This window comes from Megalops cyprinoides, chromosome 6, assembly GCF_013368585.1.
Source record: "Megalops cyprinoides isolate fMegCyp1 chromosome 6, fMegCyp1.pri, whole genome shotgun sequence".
NCBI classification, from domain to species: domain Eukaryota; kingdom Metazoa; phylum Chordata; class Actinopteri; order Elopiformes; family Megalopidae; genus Megalops; species Megalops cyprinoides.
In genome coordinates, this window is record NC_050588.1 from 31,142,897 (window position 1) to 31,163,518 (window position 20,622).

General features: G+C 44.6%; 3 protein-coding genes across 7 annotated transcripts in view; 2 read left to right on the top strand and 1 right to left on the bottom strand.

Annotated features, from left to right (window-relative positions):
- Positions 1–966: 966 nt before the first annotated feature.
- On the top strand, positions 967–5,686 carry ddit3 (DNA-damage-inducible transcript 3). Of its 2 annotated transcripts, none has more exons than XM_036532305.1 (4): positions 967–1,100; positions 3,074–3,125; positions 3,550–3,759; positions 3,891–5,686. In XM_036532305.1, the coding sequence occupies exons 3-4, from the start codon at positions 3,604–3,606 to the stop codon at positions 4,578–4,580; spliced, it is 846 nt and encodes a 281-aa protein (XP_036388198.1). In that variant the 5' UTR covers positions 967–1,100; positions 3,074–3,125; positions 3,550–3,603; the 3' UTR covers positions 4,581–5,686. The 2 variants fall into 2 exon arrangements, with proteins under 2 accessions (XP_036388198.1, XP_036388197.1); XM_036532304.1 differs by having other exon boundaries at positions 969–1,100; positions 3,074–3,137.
- Positions 5,687–5,928: 242 nt separating this feature from the next.
- mars1 (methionyl-tRNA synthetase 1) lies at positions 5,929–17,567 on the bottom strand. 2 transcript variants are annotated; one of them, XM_036532243.1, is made up of 22 exons: positions 17,341–17,567; positions 14,955–15,045; positions 14,424–14,502; positions 14,204–14,335; positions 13,812–13,887; positions 13,515–13,690; positions 13,117–13,226; positions 12,833–12,949; positions 12,548–12,751; positions 11,979–12,180; positions 11,650–11,724; positions 11,357–11,527; positions 10,928–11,023; positions 10,492–10,609; positions 10,111–10,324; positions 9,474–9,605; positions 8,975–9,083; positions 8,533–8,724; positions 8,104–8,175; positions 7,753–7,779; positions 6,599–6,724; positions 5,929–6,498 (listed from the first exon to the last, which is right to left on the bottom strand). In XM_036532243.1, exons 1-22 carry the CDS (start codon positions 17,441–17,443, stop codon positions 6,349–6,351), a joined length of 2,772 nt encoding a protein of 923 aa, XP_036388136.1. In that variant the 5' UTR covers positions 17,444–17,567; the 3' UTR covers positions 5,929–6,348. The 2 variants fall into 2 exon arrangements, with proteins under 2 accessions (XP_036388136.1, XP_036388137.1); XM_036532244.1 differs by lacking the exon at positions 7,753–7,779.
- A 385-nt stretch (positions 17,568–17,952) lies between these two features.
- Positions 17,953–20,622, top strand: part of arhgap9 (Rho GTPase activating protein 9) — a 32,659-nt gene continuing 29,989 nt past the window's right edge. For all 3 annotated transcript variants that reach the window (XM_036531679.1, XM_036531682.1, XM_036531680.1), the window contains exon 1: positions 17,953–18,047. The gene's annotated coding sequence lies outside the window, so the exon portion shown is untranslated. The remainder of the gene's footprint in view (positions 18,048–20,622) is intronic.

Genomic DNA, 20,622 nt, shown 5'->3' on the forward strand with positions numbered 1-20,622 from the left:
CCATAGCCTACACATTACTTAAGAATAATGACAGCATTTGGGAAAGATTTATCAACCTGCGACGACAAGGCTTGAAAGGACAGGTAAATTATTACGTTTTTGCTTAAAGTAGGCTTGGGATGAAAAGAAGTTGAGCGACTTTGAAGAGTTAACCGGACATCTGCAGTACGTTCCTTAACATGAATACTTCAACAGGCTGTCTCTGCCGAGGGGGAGCTCGGCGCAGACAACCCTTCCACCGTATACACAGGAAGTGACTCTAAACAAGGAGCGACCCCCACCCCCTCCTAAAAAACGATACGCTTTCTCGGAGGCAAAACAGCTAAAATTGACATGCGATCGCTGCATTATTGTTATACATTGTCAATGATTTCAAATGCGATAGTACACCTTGTTTCACATCGACGGAACTCGCAAACGTCTGTAGGTCAACATTGTCCCTACCAATAACTTTTTTTAAAGTTTGTCGAGCGAAACACATAGGGACATAAATTATTATATAACGAAATGAGGTGCACTGCAAACGCAAGCAAAACGGAGCGTAAAGTTTCAAATATCCTTGCATAGTTTTTTATTTTGTTTGAACGAATGACTGTTAAATAAAACATGTTCTGATTCTGCTAGTCTTATCTCCGGCTGGAAACCGGTTGCCAACGATTGCATCATTCCTTTCATGTGACTCCCTTACGCCCCAAATTCGTCCTGGCCGTCTTACGACTGCATCACATCTTTCGTAACACCCAAACTACCCAGACGGAGACAACTAGCATGGCACAGTAAGCCCGCCCTCTTCCTTGACATCTAGTCACACATTGGATGTCACCAAGCAGAAGAATCGGATTCTGTGCCAAGGATTGGACTTCAGGGATGGTCATCTTGAGCGATGACTCATACTCATGTTAGATTGTGATCCACCTCCTCCCACCCTTAGAGTTAGGTTGCTCTTACTATATATAAAGATCGCCGGGAGTTTCCTAAAATTCACATTCAGTGACTTATACTGAACAATGGTTAACATGAGCTATCACCAATCTCAACTAAAATACATTCATACTCCAAACCCTAGACAGACAAGAAAGCGAAATAATAAAAGGAAAAGGGTAAGTAATCATCACAATAGCTACCTGTTGTTAATACTTTTGTGTCATGGGGGTTTCGCTTTTCTCAGACTGCCAATTAACGTTAACTAATGTGTTCGTTTAGTAAGCTACATATCCTGTGGGTCTAGAATAATTTTGACGTAGTTTAGCGGTGAGATGCTCTGGATATCGCTCAACCATATAGCTAGTTAGCTAGTTAAATATTGCGAGGCACAAGAACGAGTAAGTTGCCTCTTGCTGTTTTGGCAAAATTCCCAAGTCTGTTTTGGGAGTACAGTTGCTGTTCTCGTGTTAAATCTGACATGTCTTTTTATAGACATTTTCTGAGAATGGCTCTCCAAGGAGATGTACATATGGGTTACCAGCTAGTAAGCAAGCTACTTTTTACTTTGATACAACGATAGCTAGCCAGTAGCTAGTGCATGTCCAACGCTTTTGAAGTTTGACAGAAGTGTCCATTGAAAACATGGCTATCAGTCGCGAATCGGCCATAACGCATAGCTGGCTGGTTGGTAGCCTGCAAACTTCTAATCATGAAGCTCACTGGCTGAATATGTTTTTTATTCATTGTAGTTATAACCTGCCAATGAGCCATGGTGGCTGGGTTGTCGAATCGTAAGATAGCCGGCTAGCTTTTAAAGCTTTCTTGTTTAATTGGCTTGTCTCATATTTTGTGTCTTATCTGTAAAGTGAAGACTATTTTTTGCACTGTAAAATCGAAAGGGCAAGAAAATACGCCAGAACAAATGGGCTGATTTCAAAACCACATATTTAACTGGCATTGTTAAATGCACCGTAGCTAACGTTAGCTAATGTGCTTCTGTAAGTATCCAGCGAGCGCAAGCAGTGTTTTCGCCTTTTGTTTCGAGCGTTCTGTACTTTGATTCCATGACGTAACATTAGACATCCGAACAGAACGGACTTCATTGCTACCAAAAGAAAACGCTATGCAGACGTCCCTACCTTAAATGCATAGTTTCGCTAGTTCGTTTTCTTTTCGCTGCAGCTGTGTTACACTCTATCTAAATGACACACAAGTTAAAGATTTCTGAAGTCACGAAAGGCTCATCCCAATTAGCTGACGTTAGCTAATCAGATAAATATTAGTGGTAAATTTCAAGTGCCTTACAGTTAGAGTGGAACCCAAAAGGAATAATTTCGTTAAGATGTCGGCATACATTTTTGTCAGTGTTATGGGTAATTTTATGAGCTGCAAAAGGCACGATGCTAGCATGAATTGTCATTGTGTATGAATTTCATCTTGGCAGCTAGCAGGCAACACGAGTTTTTCCCCCCCACGTGAACGTTTTGATTATTAATTACACCGCTGGGGTGTTGAGATTGCTTTTTTGAAGTGTAAGCTACTCTGTCAAAAAATACTGTTGAATAAATCAACGAATCGTGCAGGTTTTGTCTATTGACAGCTAGCTAGCAGCCGTACCTGGCATGCCCAGGCACCTGCCGCAACTAGAGCGTCGTGTGATTTTTTTTTTTTTTTTGCGAGGTCTCGAGCAGCGTGTAAAGTACCAGACTGCCGCTGGGGGCGCTCACGAGCACCGAATTAATCTTTGTTTACATGAAAACCAATGACCTAAATTTCCCTGCCCGACATCACAATGAACATCGCATTTATTAACAGTTATGTTAATAGGCAGCGACTGTAAAGTTTGTCTTTGTCAACATATTTCATTTACAGTCATTTTTTTAGTACATCGTCATACATACAGCTGTAGATAGATATACTGTACTTATTGATTGTAAGAAGAATGGCAAATGAAAAAGTGCATATACACGTGTCTAAGGTGATAGTACTGGAATATCTAAAATTTCACTTGACATTTTGGTTTGATAGCAGTGTTAATGATTGGCACGTCTTACATTCGTTTAGATTTGATCTGAAAGTTGCATTACACACCAAATTCGATGTGTGAATGAGTGTTAGGTAATAATTCATTTTACTTGCTATTTTTCAGACGTGTTGGGACAAACTATCACCGACGACACATCGCCAGACTTGATTAACAGGTGATTTAAAAGGTGAATGTTCTTGATCTGCTGTAAAATGTTTTCTCTGTATTTAACAGTTTGACAGTGCTCTATTGTCAATATCCGAAATGGTTCATGAGAATAACTTAATCTACCATGACGTCATTGTTTGTGTGCGCTGCCTTCTTCCAAGTAGTGCAGTACATGCGCTTACCCACTGGGTGTCGCAATTTTATCATCACACACTAAGGAAAGAACAAAGCAGTTAATCTGCCATGTTCATGTTAACTTGTGTTTTTTTAAGTATTGAATTTGATACATAAAATACTTTTTGGTACGTAAATGATTTAAAACAATTAAGAAACGGTAGCGTAATTACATATTTGAGACGTCTGCGTGTATTGTGAATGGGTGAGAGAGCTCGTGAATCCGCACCGATTCATCGGCGCTGTTGTATGGCCAGGTCCAGTGTGTACCTGTGTGGAAGCATATCTGTGCGTTGCGACTGTGTGGTGAGATGACTGCGGAGTGGCTGCACCTGCCCCCACCGTACCCCCCCGGCGTGGGGCCGCTTTGTGGCGCAGAGCTGGAGGCGTGGTACGAGGATCTGCAGGATATCCTGGGCTCAGACGGCGGTGGGGCCAAGCCAGCCCGTGCCCCACCTTGCCCTGAGGTGAGCAGGCAGGCCTTTTTCTTCACGCACTGTTTGTTTTATTCGCCTTTTGTGAACGTCTTTTCTCATGGCGAAGCCGCTCTGGAGGAAATGGCGTCCGTTCCTCATGTTCTCAATTACTTTCTTTTCAGAAGGAGCCTGAGTTTCTGGATGTTCTCGAGAGCTGCTCCCTCACCTGGCTGACAGATGGGCAGGTGTGGGGGGGAGAAGGGGTCCAGCGAGTGGTGGAGGAAGCCCCTCCTCCAGCGCCCAGCCAGGGCTCCACCTCAGGCCTGAGCGCTCCTGTCGGGGAAGAGAGGGAAGCGGGTGGGGAGGGAGCGGGCGGGGACCTCCTGCCGCCAGAGTTCTTCGAGCTGTTGAGCGAAGGGGGCGTCGGGCTGATGGAGGGAGGAGGGGTGGAGGTTAGCAGCGGGTACCTTCCCAGCCAGCAGCCTCCTTCGCCCGCGGCCAGCGAAGAGGAGCTGCCCTCCGTCCCCGATTCGTCCTCTTGCGCCTCCTCCTCCGCCTCCCAGTCTCCCACGCTGCACTGCTCTCCTCCCTCCTCCCCTCTCTCTCCGCCTGCTGTCCTCCCGTACCGGCTGGGCAAGCGCAAGAGAGGCGGCGAGAAGGGGAGCGCGCTCTCCTCCGCCGCCTCTTCCTCGCTGTCCTCTCCTTCCTCCGCAAAGAAGAGCAGGAAAGAGAGGGAGCAGGAGAACGAGAGGAAGGTGCAGGAGCTGACCGATCAGAACGAGCGTCTGAAAGCGGAGATTGAGAGGCTGGGAGAGGAGGTGCAGAGGACGCGGCGAGCCCTTATCGAGAGACTGGTGAACACCCGAAAGTGAGGGGGGGGAGGGGGGGGGCGGGGAGACTAGAGAGGAGAGGAACTAAAAATGGGGGAAGGGGTGCGGTTAAGCTGGACGCCACAGATGCCCAAGGGGTAGATGAGAAGGATGTGCAGGACAGAGAAAGACTGTCTCAGCTGAGGGAAACTAAAGGAAATAATGGACAGAAAGTACAGGGAAGCAGCAAAGTGAAAGTAGCTCAGTTATATGGGAAACATCAAGATTTTGTGGAAGTGCAGAGAAGAAAAGGGATGAGAATGGCAAGAGTAGAGCAAAGCGTGATGTACTGTATAAAAATCCAAGTCGAGAAGCGGTTGGTCTTGGAGTCAATGGCAGGAATGTTAGAGGTGGCATAGCACAATAATGAATTCTGAGGATCACGAGTCTGTTCAATAGTAATGTGATTGGGTTTAATTCCTCCTCAGTCAGTTTCTACTGCGCTGAGAAAAGGAGACCCTCATTCAGGGAAACTGTGGAACAGAGAATTTGTGTTAGAACTCTAGGAAGGAAAGGCTAAGAGGCACAGAAGACAAGAGGTTGGATTTTCATGGAAACGTGGGAGACGTTTGATTGTTCTATCTGTGGCACCAGGCTGCTAAACCGACCCCTTCCAAAACACGTCTGGCATTTTAAATTCAAGGGCTTTAATATCAACTTTTTTTAATTTTTAAACCAGAACTTGCCCCTCAGGTTGATGGCGATCTGGAACCGTTGCGAGACTGTTGCTGGCAGTGTTTGCACTGGCCCCGCACTGTCTGTGTGTGAATGGGTGCTGGAAAGAATGAGATGAATGAGAGGTCTTTTTATGGATGCCGTGGTCTCTCAGCCTGTGCATTTATATGCAAAGAATTTGACAGATCGGGTTGGGTGCCTGTGTAGGTTGTGGTTTCACTGACACTCTTTTTCCGTATAGAGTGGAATTAAAGTGGCAGTAACCTTTACAATATACCACCCTGCTCTTCACTTATTTTTATATAACCTTGTAGTACTTACCACATCACAACTGTATTCATTATGTTTTTCTCAATTTTTAAAATGTACTGTGTAATGTAAGAAATCTGCATGCTAAATTACTGTAATCACCAATAGTTACTTTTCCTTAGAGACCTATTATGAAGAAACTGTTAACTGCACTGTATTTACTCAATTGTACTGTATCCATGCTTTTTTAATTAAAGTTGTTTAACTCTGAAGTCTCTGATCTCCTTTTGCAACCATTTTTCACTTAAAAAATTTCAAAAGAATGCAATTAATACATCATAATATATCTTTATTATGTTTAAAAATTTGAGAACAAGTCCTGAAAAACTGTTCATCAATAAGACCAAGTAAAAGGATGTTACAATCCAAGTGTAATAACTGACTTGATCCCGGCAATCTTTTATTTGTGAGGGCTCACAGAACAAAAGCTGTTTGATGACCGAAGTGTCTGACAGGTTACCCGTAACAGCATGTAGCGCAACCCAACATGACACCGTTCAGTAGATGAGCTGCACTGATGTACATCATGTCACGACAATTTCAAAAGACATCCCTTTCAATAGAGAAATGCCCGAGATTTGGACAGTTCCACCCTATTGCATTGCAGTTTCATTACACTGTCCATGCCACCGACACTGCTTTGCCTCTCCCGTACAATCAAGTCACAGACGTGAGAAATTGGTCATCTTTCTTGCAGCCGCGAGTCTTGCTCCCCTTTCCCCATATTTTTTTTGTCCCTTCTTCCCTGCTTTGTTATCGTCCCCCCCGTTCTGTCCCCGGCCCTGTCTCACTTCTTCTTCCCTTTCTGTGGTGAGGGCTCTGGGTTCTTGCCCTCTGCAAGTGCCAGCTGTTTCTTCAGCTCCAGCAATTTGGCCACTTCCTCTGCGATCACCGCCTTCTCCGCCTTCTGGGCCTTCAGGGCACGCACTCTGTCACCCTGACCCACAGACAAAAGGAGACATTACTGCTTGTAGTCCATATCCATGTACCTCTGCCTGTTTATACACTGTTGAATTCCTGCCCTTTGCCCATCCTACCTGTTCCGCCACTTCCTGTGCCAGTTGCTTTGCCCTCTCGGGGTTAGCAAAGTTCCCAGCGGCTTCAGCTGGAGGCGCAGGGGTAGCTGGCTTGGCATTTGCTTCAGACTTAGCATTTGTCTGAGGCTGAAAATGGGGAAAAATGACTTAGGTGTATTGGAATGTAGAGGTACAGAAAATCAAAATTATGACCCATTCACAAATTAGTATTAATGTACCAAACAAGGACACCTGTGAGGGTTAAAGCTGTGATATACTTACCTTTGCTTGCAAGGGAGGTGAATGTACACTCAAAAGATGTTAATAGCATTTTAGTACACAAGGAGACATCACCTTAGTTCATACTTCATGGATTCATATTACACATTCATATTAAATATACAGATGCTACAAAATAAAGTGATTATGAATATCAGTGATAAAAAGGTTTTCTTAAAAAAAAGTATATAATAAGTATGGTGCAAAGATACACGGAAGAAATCCAAAGAATTTTTTCAGGGGGAAATGGAAGCTTAGGGCGGGGTGTCTCCTGGGTGAAAACATTCATTTTGAGACAAAGAGCTTTCACCGCGCCTGTGTTTAATGGAAACATGGACACCGGTATACGCTGTGAAGTGAAATTAAATTTTCCTTTATTTGTAAGGAAATACCTTCAAAATGAAGCCATTTCATATTTCTGCTAAAAATAAACAATGCATTGAAAGCATTTTTCATTCCATAACTAAAACAAAAGCATGTAAAGCGCTGTCCAGCATGTATAAAGCAGGAAAATTCCCCAAGCGACTCCTACCGTATGGACATTAACGCTAGATTTGAGGAGTGAAAGTACGAAAGACTGCTGAAGCCAATTTACTGCGTTAAACCGTCTGCAGGCGAGACTAGTCATTACTTTCTGTACGGTCAAATCTGAGTCTGTATCTCTGTATCTGCTGAGCAGCACTGATCTGTGACTGAAGTATGAACCAAGCCTCAGGGGAGCGGAAAACATGAAAGGTCTCGCCAACACACAGAAGCAAGACTGAATGAGAAATTTTGTGCGCCTTCTGCATTGTATTTTTAGAAACAACAGCATCTTGGTGCGCTCCAGTGAACAAGCTAAGAGTTGTTAAATGGCAACGAAAGTAAAAACTACAGAAACGCGCAGACCCAGATACCTGCTGTTTGGACCCTTCTTCCTCTGGCTGGAAAGGGGGGGGGGGGAGAAAGTGTTCTGATTAAGGAACAGGAAAGGAGAGAGCGAAACTTGGGGAAGAGAAAGCGAAGCGGATATTGGCATGTTTCATATGTAAATGCGCAGTAGGGAAACGCGCACTGCAAGCACTGATGAGTGAGGTTCCTCTGAAAGTAACAGCATTAAAAAGGACATACACTTTTCTCCTTGTATTGAAATTGTGCAACTTTCTTTTATTATTCTGTTTTTATCTCTGCACAAGAGCTAGGAGTATCTGAATACTGCTGTAACCTCACATTCATAGCTCCTTCCATTGTGCCCCTCAGCCACTTACCTGCTGACCCCCGAACCTTTTCCTCAAGGCCTCAATCTGATCAGCCTCCAGTTTCTGGAACAGTGGACTGACCTGGAGAGACACAGAGATACGGATGATGTGGGAAGCCTGCGTGCATTACAACTATTCTTTCCAGTGAGGTGGCAACAATGAAGCCATTTCTTCAAGCAGAATCAGAGAAAACTGAGGTAAAAAAAAAAAAATCAAGAGACATTTATTTGTTATGAAGTTCCATCTGTCATGCACACAAATGTTACCTCAGCCTCTTTGTCTATTTATACTTCTTTTCCCTTTTAAAGAGCCCAACGCAACCACATTTAAAGGAGCTGCACACCTGAAGACTGCCTTTCAGATACTGATTTTTAAAATGGAGCTCGTTTTGTATTAGGGCGTTCACTTTTTTTGCCCACTCAGGGAGTGTAGACACACCGTGCCGATGCGATGCCCGGCGGGCAGCGTGCAGACGAAGCTGCCTGCTCCGTGAAGCATGGCGCTGGCGGAGGAGGGCGGGGCACGCAGCTGATCGCGGATGGTCGCGCTGACCGTGGGCATGTACGGCTCAAGCATGGCGGCCAGCAGGCATGCCACATTCACCGCCATGGCCGTCACCGTGCCCGCTCGCTGCCTGCGTGGAGAGAGAGAGAGAGAGAGAGAGAGAGAGAGAGAGAGAGAGAGAAAGAGAGAGAGAGAGAGAGAGCGAGAGAGCGAGAGAACGAGATAAGCACAAACGGCATTAATGGCCCGCTCACTCACTTTTGCCCATATGGATAAAGAGAGGGAGGCAGAGCAAAAGAATAAAAGAGACGAAGAGGGGACACACAGAAAAACGGTGAAGGGGGGGTGGGGGGGGGGGCAGATGGTCCCGGGAAACCTGCCTGTCTTTGTCCTCTCCTTTGATCCTCTTCCAGGGTTCATTAACCTGGATGTACTGGTTTCCATGGCGAGAGATGTTCAGGATGCACTTCAGAGCGTCACGGATTCTAAACAAAGCACATCAAAGGAAGGGCAGTGAACCACTACACCCAATACTGTAGTAAATAACAAATAGATGCCTCTAATTGTAGCCTAATTACATTAGGGATTCAAAAACTGCCCTGTCTGCAATAGAGGTGAAACACAAAAGATTGCACCTAAGTAATGAACAAAAGTGGTAATGAACAGAAATGGGTTAGCATTCTGGCCAAAACACACATCTGTCTAATGTTATAAATCCCATAAAAAGAACTGGGTAATTTGCATATCTATATTTTTCCGTTTTTGTTCCTGACTTGAGTGCAATGATAAGCTCTTCCACCATTACTAGTACCAGTCTGTACGGTGCACTGGGGCTCAGTATGGGGGGGGGGGGGGGGGGGCATGCGTGGTTTTACCTGACTCTGTCCAGCAGCTGTATGTACTGCCGCAGCTCCCAGCCCACCTGTGCCAGCAGTCGGCTGTCCTCCGCCTGCAGCTCGGTCTGCGGCACACGGCCCTCGAAGAACTTACTCACAAACATTCCAGCTCTGGCAAGGGGCGGAGAGCAAAGAAAGGGTCAGCCTCAGTCCGGCAACGCTTCAGCTGCTTTTATTCAGTCACTGAGTCAAAATGTATTCAAAATTCATTGGGAGTTTCACTGCTGATATTATTCATCTGAAAAATTGGCGGCCAAAGTGATAGGAGAGTAAGGATGAATTACACTACATAACATTACATTCATTTAGCACATGCTCTTATCCAGAGCGACTTCCAGTATAAATTGGATGGAGCTATCATGTGCTGTTCAAGACTCCATCACATTAAAAAAATCTTAGTCTCTTGCTAAGAGAAGCAAAGTCTTTTGATTGGCTTGTGCAAGCCAATGATTGACAGCAAAGTGTAGTTCCACCCATTCAGGCTCCTACAGCCTCACTCTGACGCCACTAGAGGGCCACGTCCAATGGCTACAGTTTCGCATTTTAAATACTTAGTAAGCCATGTCTACAGCTCTTTCTTGAAAAAGTGAAGGCAAAACTCTTCAGCCGTCCTGACCTATTGATGAAGTTTCCCAGGTTGTTGAGCAGCTCGGAGTTGTTCTTCAGTGCCATGTCAGCCCAGGAGAAGGCCGAATCCTGGCCCTCGGGCCGAACGTACAGCAGGTAAAAGCGCCACACATCAGCGGGGATGCCCGTGTCCTTGGCCATGTCTCCAAATACGCCCACGCCACGGCTCTTGGAGAACTTTGTGTCCTCGTAGTTGAGGTATTCTGGGAAAGGATGTGTTATTTCGAAAGAGATATTGGCAGATGCTTTCTATTCCATTAATGTTTAATTTGTATAGCAACTAAATATTTACACTACCAAGGTACTTGTAACTCTGTAGTTATATTCCTGTACCTGCTTGGATATTTTTGTGCAAGGGAGAAATTTTCACCTGTGGCAACGAGGTTATTGACAAGTGTGTAGTTGTCCTGAGCACCCAGCAGAGAGCAGGGGAACACCACACTGTGGAATGGTACATTGTCCTTTGCCATGAAGTTGTACAGCTCGACCTGGGAGACAGCAGCAGGGGAGAGAATGTATTTTTTTTTCAAATCAATCTTCTAATCCAGCAATTCTCTCTTATTTGGTCAATAACAGAATACACTGTAGTCACTTTGAGTACATTTAATAATTTAACCCAAATTAAATAATTTGACTCAAATTATATTTTGGCCAAATAAATAAATATCTACGGATTGACGCTGGATTGTATCATATATTCTCTATTATATATAATTGTGTAAATTAACTCATATAATAATACATAAAAGAGCTTTATTGTCATTGTTCAGGACAACGAAATTAATCAACTGAACTCCTACAATTACCTGCTTTGGGTTCTTCCACCACTTCTCCCATTGGTCGGTATAGTTTGCAGTGATTGAGAGATAACCAATAGGGGCATCGAACCAAACATAGAACACCTGAAATATGAATGACAAAAGGAAAATGAGGAAATTTTTTCTGAGCACATAAACTGACAACAATTATTCCTTACATACAGTCTACGTGATCTTGTTTTAAATGAGCCCTCACAATGAGAATTCTGGGAAGCGTGGAAGACGCCTCAGCTTCTGTGTGCATGTTTATTCCAGGTACTAATTTTCACCTAGTTGGAGAAAAGTGGGTTGCTGTTGGAGGCGTGTGACTATTTATAGGTCTTGTGAAGACACCATTCTGCACCTTGTGGGAGAAGTGTGGTTTGCAGGTGCAGAGGCGTGATTTTGTACATGGCTTGTGGAGACATTCTTCCTCACCTTCTCAGAGAAATCCGGGTGTGGGACAGGGGTGCCCCACTGAAGGTCCCTGGTAATGCAACGCGGCTTGAGACCATCCCTCAGCCACGACCGTGTGATCTGCCGGGCATTGGGCGTCCAATCTCCTGAGCTCACCGACTGCTCCAGCCACTCCTCCAGCTGAGATTCTAACTGGGAGAGAGACAGGGACAGAGGGAGAGGAGTCAGACTTGGGGGGAGAGGACGAACGCACAGGGCTTTGCACACTCTCACTGCTGCTATCATGGTTCTCATGGTACTAATTCTTTGAGTACCTTCGGCAGGTCCAGAAACAGGTGTTTGGAGGAGCGAACAACTGGGGTCTGTTTGCACACCTTACACAGGGGGTCCTGGTAGCCAGAGGACAGAGATGAGAGAGGGAGGTAAATACAAACCACAAAAACAGGCAGATTCTCTCTTCAAACAGAGTGGACGATAAATACCCTCCAGACATCCCTTCAAAATTCTGTCAAAAGGAAAGAAACTTTTTTGTCCATATGACCTGACTGGAACAGAGCCATCCGGGTGGAGTGAGAAGATTTCCCCTCATTCCCCACTACTAGACTCTGAACGTTGCCTCCCGTGGCCCTCTTTGACCCCTGACCTTGAGCTCCACAGCGTTGATGAGGCGGCCACACTTGTCACACTGGTCTCCGCGGGCCTCAGGGTAGCTGCAGTGGGGACAGATTCCCTCCACGAATCGGTCAGCCAGGAAGCGCTGGCATCTCTCACAGTGCAGCTGCTCCACCGTGTCCTCCAGCAGGTACCCACGCTGGTGCAGCCGCCAGAAAATGTCCTGCGCTATCCTGCGGCGGAAGAGATAAGAGAAAGAGGAGAAAAGCAGTCAAATAAATCAGTCAGAAAAAGATGCAAGTACGCATATTCACTGAGGAAGTGACAACATTATGTCCTTTAGGTGGCAATGTATGGAATGTATACAGCAGACATTCTGTAAGTTTTGCAACACCAGTATGGGGGACTGACCTCTATTAGTGATGTTATCATCTGCTTATACATATATTTTTGGGCTATGGTTTATCTGACAATGACCTCAATGGGCAAAATGGTATTTGTTTGCAGTTTCATGCAACACTGCCTGTTCTCATTCAGTTGCTGCAACAGTGTGCTAACGCCTCTTTCTCTTTAGCAGTCAGCGAGCTCCCTCTAACTCACTCCGTCTGATGGGCCGTCGTGGTGCGGCCAAAGAAATCGAAGTCGATCTGGAACCACTTGTAGATGCCGGCGTGGACGGCGTGGTACTTGTCGCAGATCTCCCGCGGCGTCAGCCCCTCCTCCCGCGCCTTGTTCTCCGTGGCCGTCCCGTACTCGTCGGTCCCGCACACGAAGAGCATGTTCCAGCCGCGCAGGCGTCCGTACCTGGGAGCGCGGGGTGACACGGTCAGGACCACAGAGACAGGAAAGGGTGCTGAGAAGACGGAAGGGGGAGGGGGGCGTTACCTGGCGAAGACGTCGGCGCTGAGCACGCAGCCTATGATGTTGCCCAGATGAGGCACGTTGTTGACGTAAGGCAGGGCGCTGGTGATCAGGACGTTCCGCTTGCCCTCTTGTGGCAGGCTGGAGGGTGGGGGAGACACACAGTCACATGGTCACTGCGTGATCAGCACATGGGGCACACGCATACACACTTGTGCATGTACTGCTCCGTGACGCTGGCAGCTCCGTGATTAAAATGGGCACACAGGAGTGCCCCTGTGCACAGTCAGGGCCAGGTGAGAGCTCACATGGGGTGCTGTCTGTCAGCAGGAGCAGGAAAATCGCTTAGCGCTCGGCTCCAGGTTTTGACTGCAGCTTGAATGTCCTCCTCAGTGATCGCGTGTTCCGCATCCTCACCCTAAACACCAACAGGGGCCAGAGAACATAGACCTGGTTACTCACCCCCTTTGCGTAATCTTTTTACTCTTTACTTCCACTGCCGCCTCTTCCTAACGCAGTTGTTTACACAAAAACATATGGAACTGCTTTAAATGAACATCTGATCAGCTTTTTCAGTCACAGAGACACCTTGTGGATTTCACATAAACTGCAGGTTTAAAAACCAGGTTGGCAGAGTCGTAGCTCAGGAGCAACGCCCACTAATCTTTTCTGTCCCTCCGTCTCACTGCTTCCTCCTCTCGCTCACCTCGGTCTGGTTGCAGGGCTGGGAGCCTCTGTGCTGGGCGTGTGGGACTGGCTGTTTCTGCAGGTAGCCTTTCAGTGCCTCCAGGCTCTTCCCCTTCAGCACGGTCTGGGCAGCAGACCGACAAGCCTCCAGCTTGCCCACGCGCTCAAACCATGCGTGAACCTGCCCCAGGTCGCCTGTCAGACAAACGAGGGAACAGGCAGGAGACAGACACAGAGAGAAATGGTTTTCATGGATTCTCAGAACAGGAGCTATTCATAATCAGATACTCAAAATATTTGCTTTTTTTCCCCTCACCTGCCATGAAACTGGAGTTAGACAGGAAAGGATAGAGAGCAGCCCACAGGACAATATCAGCAACTGTCACCTCCTCCTAAAATACAGTTTCATTTATATCACTGCAGGAAGGCATTCTTTCATACACTGCATACACTTTTGGTGTTGCATGCAACAGCATACAGTGTTACCATAATTACCTGGTTGTGTGTAGTGGTTAAGGTATTAGACTTATAACCAGAAGGTGTCAGATTCACATCTTTGGTGGAGACACGGCCATTCTACCTTTAAGTTATTAAACCTCAAATTCTGAACATCCAATGGTGTACAGTAAAAGGATAAAGCGTAATGACGTAAGCTCGGTAAGAGAATCTGCTAAAATAACACGCAAGCAAATAAATATGTCAGCATACCGAAGTGAGGAACTGCGTGGCTCTTCTGCTCAGGCTTTGCTCTAGGAAGCTCAGGGGTCCTTGCAGGGTGCCTGCAGCCTCTGCCCCCTTCCCCTGCAGCGCTGACATGTGGAGGGCCTGCATCAGAGCGGGCTGCAGAAGCAACACGGCCTTAACGTCAACTTCAGTCACGGCACAGTGAAACAGCAACAGATCCCACACGCAGCACTGTCGGCCTCACCTGGAGTTCTGTCCCCTCCCATTCCAGCCACTGGCTACTCTGGTCGCTGGCCTCCTGCCCGCTCACTTCAAAGAGGTACCTGAGAAGGAGAGAGCGGGAGAGAGGAAAACATGCTTTCACAAAGTACAGGCGGCGACAGCAGAGTCATGACCCTAAGCCCCTCGTATAAATCTCAGATTTTGAAAACGTCACTTTTATTTTCTCCACATAAAATAAATGAAATTAACAGAACATGAGAATGCTTAAAAGCTCAAGATTGAAGAAGAAATTGAATCTTCTTACTGAATCATTTTCTGAAGCCCCCGACCCCTGTCCACACACACACACACACACACACACAGTTTACATCAAAATGTCAGACCAACACACCTCCCACACAAACACAAGTTCCTGGGTGACAGCTTTAAAGGTCACATGTGTTTTGTGTATTTTTCAGAAGGGCAGAAAGTCGGCTATGCTTTGGAATTGCTGCAATGCACTTATCCTGTGCACTGACAGTTACAGGAACGCTGCAACATTGTCAGCACTGACCTGCAGATGGCATTGGGGGTGAAGAGGTGCAGCCCGGAAGGCAGGAGCAGGGCTGGCAGCAAGGGTCGGCTCAGGTAGGGCACCACTCGTTCTGCGGCCACAGAAACACAGATACATTCAGCACTGCAGACCATGCAGACACACCTAACACGCTGCTAAAGCAATGCACGGCCACAGCAACACACACAATATCACGTGATTGGGCCTGTGAACTCCAAATACAAAGAGCGTTTAATTAAACGCAAAATCAAGTTTGAAAACAATGCTTTGTGCCACGAGGTTTCAAATACATAAGACCAATGGCGCTTTTAAATACGAGGTAATTAACAGCGAGAGACAACATATCCTTCCAGTATAATTAACGAACATGCCGTACAAGAACAGGGGAGGTTCCACTAGGAGCCATGCATAATCCTACCATCACTGCAACTGCAAAATGTTTGTTCTTATTTTCATCATTGTGCAATTCCAGTTCTCCCGCATTCTTAGGATTGCTCTGCAGAATTCTGTCTCATTTGCTGCAATTAATCTGGCTCAGATCGGATCAGGAAAAAACAAACAGTAATCCGGACGGTGCTGAAGGCTGGGTTTGGGCCAGGGGGTGGGGGGGCTGTCTCGTGCCTTCTGGACACGTGCCAGATGGTGCAGCTCCTCGAGCTTTTGAACAGCTCACGAGGATGTGACAGCTGGGAAATTCAGGCACATGCTATGAAAAATAACCCAGAGTGTCAGCGGAATGGACGGAGGGCTTAATATTTTACAATATCTATGGAATGATCGTAATGTACTGTGCACGAGAGAATAGCAGTCTTTTTTCATACGGCATCTAAGACAGGAAGGGAAGCATCATTTTCTATTCATGCATAGAATAAACAGAATATGATACTGGATATATAACAAGAAAAAGAAAAAAATAAATTATGCAACTTATTTTATTTTGAATAGTGCTCTTAAAGAGTCACAAAATACCAGAACAAACATTGCACTCATTATGACTAAAGAGGAAATTACCAACAAAATTATCAATTATCAAAATCATCATTGTTGGAATACCACCACCATATGTATAAATCCGCAAGTATACTCACTGTGAACTGTACAACCAGATCATGTGAACTTAAGAGCTAGTAAATTGTGGATTCACTGCCACATTTTATCTACAGAGACAATTTCGAACAAAGTTAAACTTCTGGGGCTATGAACATTACACAATGGGCACCATTCAACATCCTGGCACCTAATTTGACAAAATGTGCCTTTCCTTACACAGACGGTATACACCCTGTTTGTAAACTACTGCGCCTTCTACGAAATCTCATGCCCATATTATGCTACCGCAGTAATAGGCCAATTTGTTTGTTGTGTTTTACATGTTTTATAGAAATTACATTTGATTAGCAGATATTCTTAGCAAGAGCAACTTACACAGCACACAAGTTTTACATGTCATCTATTTACATACCTAGGTATTTATTGTGCTAATATGGGATAAGTACCTTGCCCGACGGCAGTGGGTACGGCAAGGGAATAAACGAATGGCTATGGTGCAATGGCTGTGGCAAAACACATCAATGTTGTGGTGTTCTTAAACGAAGACAAGTTTTTCTAAAATCGTTTCGATGACTGTTCTAACGTTTGCATGAAAAAAAAAACCGTAAACTAATGTATTTCGACAATGCAAAATTGGATTTCCAGACTGATTCTGCAGGAGCAAAGTACACATTCGGTAACTGGGCGGCTTTTCAGAGTGGCAGAGTGGCAGAGTGGACGAAAACAGAGCAACTACTTTATGGTTACCGTACTAAAATAGCTACTAGCTATTTTCAGGCGTAGTTGGCTACAAACCTTGTAAATTGTCACTACATGTTTAGGTTTTGTAACCATGAAAATGACCGCGGTGGACTTTATTAGCTACACAATTATCTCTGAGAGAATGTGGCATGCCTATGTTTTCAAACACGAGCACTCGTGCTTTCCTTATTGAAAGAATGTATTCAATACATACACAAGAGTCTGTCAAACAGCATGCCATCAACCACAATCACAGGCTTGCAGCCATTACAATGAAATGTTCCATTGTTTTACGAATACACTGCCATATAAAAATTCACATCACATATCATATCATATTGTTTAATTTCGGCTTTAACTACACAATAGGACGTAATTAAAGTAAAATAGATGTAAATGTAAAATGTAGATTAAAAACAAATGACATCTGCCAAGAATGACTATGGCCGGCTAATGTGACACTTCACAAATTAAAGGCAAGACCAATAGTGTGCTAGGTCCATCTTTATATTAATGGCAGGGTAACGCTGGTAGCCATCTAGAATACGTTAATGAGACAATACTATGCCCTAACGCTAACTGCTTGATAACTCACCGTCTTGATTCACATGACTGATGTCACATTTCACTCCAGTCAGTTCCACCGCCGCTAACACCTTCACGCAATGCGGATTACCTTCACTTACGAACAGTTTCATTTCGCTGCTGTTGTCCCACTTTGAACTACTTTGTTACAAAATGAAAGTTAATTGCAAAGACGTTAAAGCAACAAAAATACAGCATGTACCCCACGCCGGTACAGCTACAAACTCCATGCGCTGATGCAACTACTATTCAATCTACAATGGTGGATATTGTAGTTTTTTAACCAAGTGCATCAGGGAAAAACGAGAAAATGCCGACTTATATGGACTACTTTTCCCGTGAACCCCTTCCCGGAAACGAGTATGGCGTCAATGCAAGCAACTTTATTCAACACCACATAATCAATGAAACTACGATTGGTTAAAACGTATGAATTTGCTCCATTAAACCAATCATAGCCGTACGTGATCAGTGTTCGTCCAATGAAATACTTGATCGAGTTAGAACGTATCCGTGTAGTCCTTCAAGTCACCTATCACATGACACTGGATAGCATGACGTAGAACTAACGGAGCATTAGTAAGAAGCATCAGCTACATCGTTGCAACCAATGCAGCTTGTCTGCCGAGACACGCAGGTAGATAAGTGTTGTACTGTTATCGTTACATGATGTTATAAACTCTATGAAATTATCGCTGAGACATTAACCTATTTGAGGTGAGTGGCAATTTGTTTTTCCCTCACATCAAACCCCCGTTTTATTAATTTTCTGCACTTTTAAGCTTACAGTAACCTTTATTTTTGCTCATATTTGACTGAGTTTTAAATTGGTGCAGATACCCGGCTATCTAGTTAGCTAGTCTGCCAACTATCCCGGCAGTGAAACTTGTAAGTGTATGTACGGAGAAAAATCAAATCAGTAGCTGGTTGCTATTTCAGTGTCCCCTCCTTGGATGTTGATGCTAGATGATTAGAACGCTATTACTTTTAAAGCCCGTTAGATACTACACTTGCTACTCTGTAGGAAAAGTGTGTCCATGCCGAAAATTCACTTTGCCGACTGCTTTGTTTGCACTAAATATTAATAACTAACTGCACTAAAGGGTTTGCTATGCCATCTACCTTAGCGACAGAAAAGTAATACGTTTAGTAACAGAAAAAGAACATTTTAACGTGAGTTATTTCTAAAACCGTAGGCGACTTTTTCGATTTTCCAAAAGTGATTTGCCCTGAAATTCTAGTTTATGAAGGTTAACGTTATAATATCCTTGGATATATTCTCGAATGATACTGTAGTGGTTGTTCACTATAAACAAATAAATGAATTATGTCTGATTATGATGCATGGGTAAATGAATACATGATGTCCTCTCACGTGTAATCTGTTGGCCGTTTGGAAAACGTGACACAAAAATGTACACAAAGTAGGCTACACTGTATTGCATTTAAAATGCGTAAAAAGATAGATACCTCTGTTTTGACTGTTTACAGGCTTTCTCCTTATAACCGAGTACAAATTAGTAGCTACATGTTTCTCACTTTATACGTGTTAACCATATTAATTAATAAACCCCGAAACATGCATTCCGTTAGTAAATGTCTTTTTTAGACTACCGCGTTCTCTCGTTTTCAGTCATACATCAGTGTTGTGGTTGCAACAGTTGGATTGTTTCTCGACTTCAGGCTAAAAGCATACCCGAAACTAAGAGCATACAGAGAGATCTGACTTCTTGGCAGTTAGAAAAGGGAGCGAAATGTGAATAGCAAGCCGGGCTAGGAAGTGTGCATCGCAAAAAGTATTTCATGTAGCTACTCGGGGACTAATTTGCATGCACTTCACACAAATGAAAATTATTTGTCGGCAGTTATGTACGTGTGATATCGCCTGTATATTTAATTGCCCGCCCGTTCCTGAAAACCTGATACGCAGTTATGTGACGCAATGGGTTTTTTTAGGTCCAGCTGTGGTTATGTCCTGGATAAGTGCTCGCTCGGGTTCAGGTGCATGTTGTCAAGGGCGACAATCTCGCCCGGATGGATCCCAACAGCTAAAGCGCATTAGGACCGACCGAAAGAGGCTTTAAATGGGCGGCTGTAACAGACACTTGTTGAAATACATTTTGCCTAATTAGGTAATTCTAGAGGAGAGCAAATGGCATTGCTTACAGACCGTGAATTTAAAGGTATTGCCGGGTTTTATCTTTATATAGGCTACCCAGTATTGGAACAATCGACCTGCTGTTGTTTTGTCAGTACCGATGTTTCAGCTAGATGTTTTTTTTTGGTTTGTTTTGTTTTGTTTCATTTCATGAGCCTGTTTGGATTTAAAATTCACCAAAAACCAGGATGAAATTTTGTTAACTGCGTTTATGATTGATTTATGGGCAGCTGGAGAACCCAACCGTGCATTTTAACGCTATTGAAAGTGATTAGGGAACAGGACTTGCAGCTGCTTTGAATATGAGCTGGGTCGCTGCTGTTGCACCCATGAGGATGGTATCTAATCTTGATGGCTTCAGTGTATATTCAGTTGCATAAATGGTGCACTTGATCACTGCAAGCTGGGAAATTTGCCATACAAAATGCAAGCCTTCTAAGCAAAGAAGTAATGTAATGTTAACTAAAATGGTTAGCTGTCCTACAGTAAAGCTACTCTCTGTATCTGTGCTGGGCTATCTGTATTGTGTAAACATTGAATGTTGTTGGAAGCGCAATAGGTTTTGGAGCCAGGAACTGTGCATTCAGTAACTCAGTCACTCAGTAATTCTTGGTCTCTGGAAATGGCAGCAATTACTTCATCAGAAAATACCTGAATTCTCCTAGGTCATGTATAGGTGTGTTTTTTTTTCTTTGTGTTTAGGTTGTGTGTCAGTGTCACATGCATGCATCACAGTGGGGGTGAAATGTGGACTGGGGAAATGGATTCAGATAGACCAGTCGAATAGATTTGCTCCATTTTTACTGTGCGTGAGATATGACAAGTAATTTTCACCACATTGGAGTTGGCCCAAAACTCTGCACCCCCACCAGTGCTGTGTGGATTGAGGGATTCCCTCCACACAAGGAGACTGTCACTCTGCATTGGCACATCAGTGTTCCACCATTTTCCAAGTACTTTGTGTGTGTGTGTGTATATGTGTTTGTGTGTGTGTGTGTGTGTGTGTGTGTGTGTGTGTGTATGAATATGTAATGCATACCCAAGAATCAGGCAAGAGTAGCACTGAATGGTGGTGTCTGGTGTGACCCAGATACTTCAGGTTTCCTTGAGGTTAATTAGTGATATAATTAGAAA

What these genes read in the sequence shown, in the direction of transcription:
- mars1 (XM_036532243.1), bottom strand. Translation starts at nt 17,443, where the DNA reads ATGAAACTGTTCGTAAGTGAAGGTAATCCGCATTGCGTGAAGGTGTTA. An exon ending in GCTGACAGACAGCACCCCAT is followed by an intron (nt 12,950 to 13,116) that starts GTGAGCTCTCAC and finishes CCCACCCTCCAG; the next exon opens with CCTGCCACAAGAGGGCAAGC. An exon ending in CAGCTGCTGGACAGAGTCAG is followed by an intron (nt 9,084 to 9,473) that starts GTAAAACCACGC and finishes TGCTTTGTTTAG; the next exon opens with AATCCGTGACGCTCTGAAGT.
- ddit3 (XM_036532305.1), top strand. Translation starts at nt 3,604, where the DNA reads ATGACTGCGGAGTGGCTGCACCTGCCCCCACCGTACCCCCCCGGCGTG. An exon ending in GTGCCCCACCTTGCCCTGAG is followed by an intron (nt 3,760 to 3,890) that starts GTGAGCAGGCAG and finishes CTTTCTTTTCAG; the next exon opens with AAGGAGCCTGAGTTTCTGGA.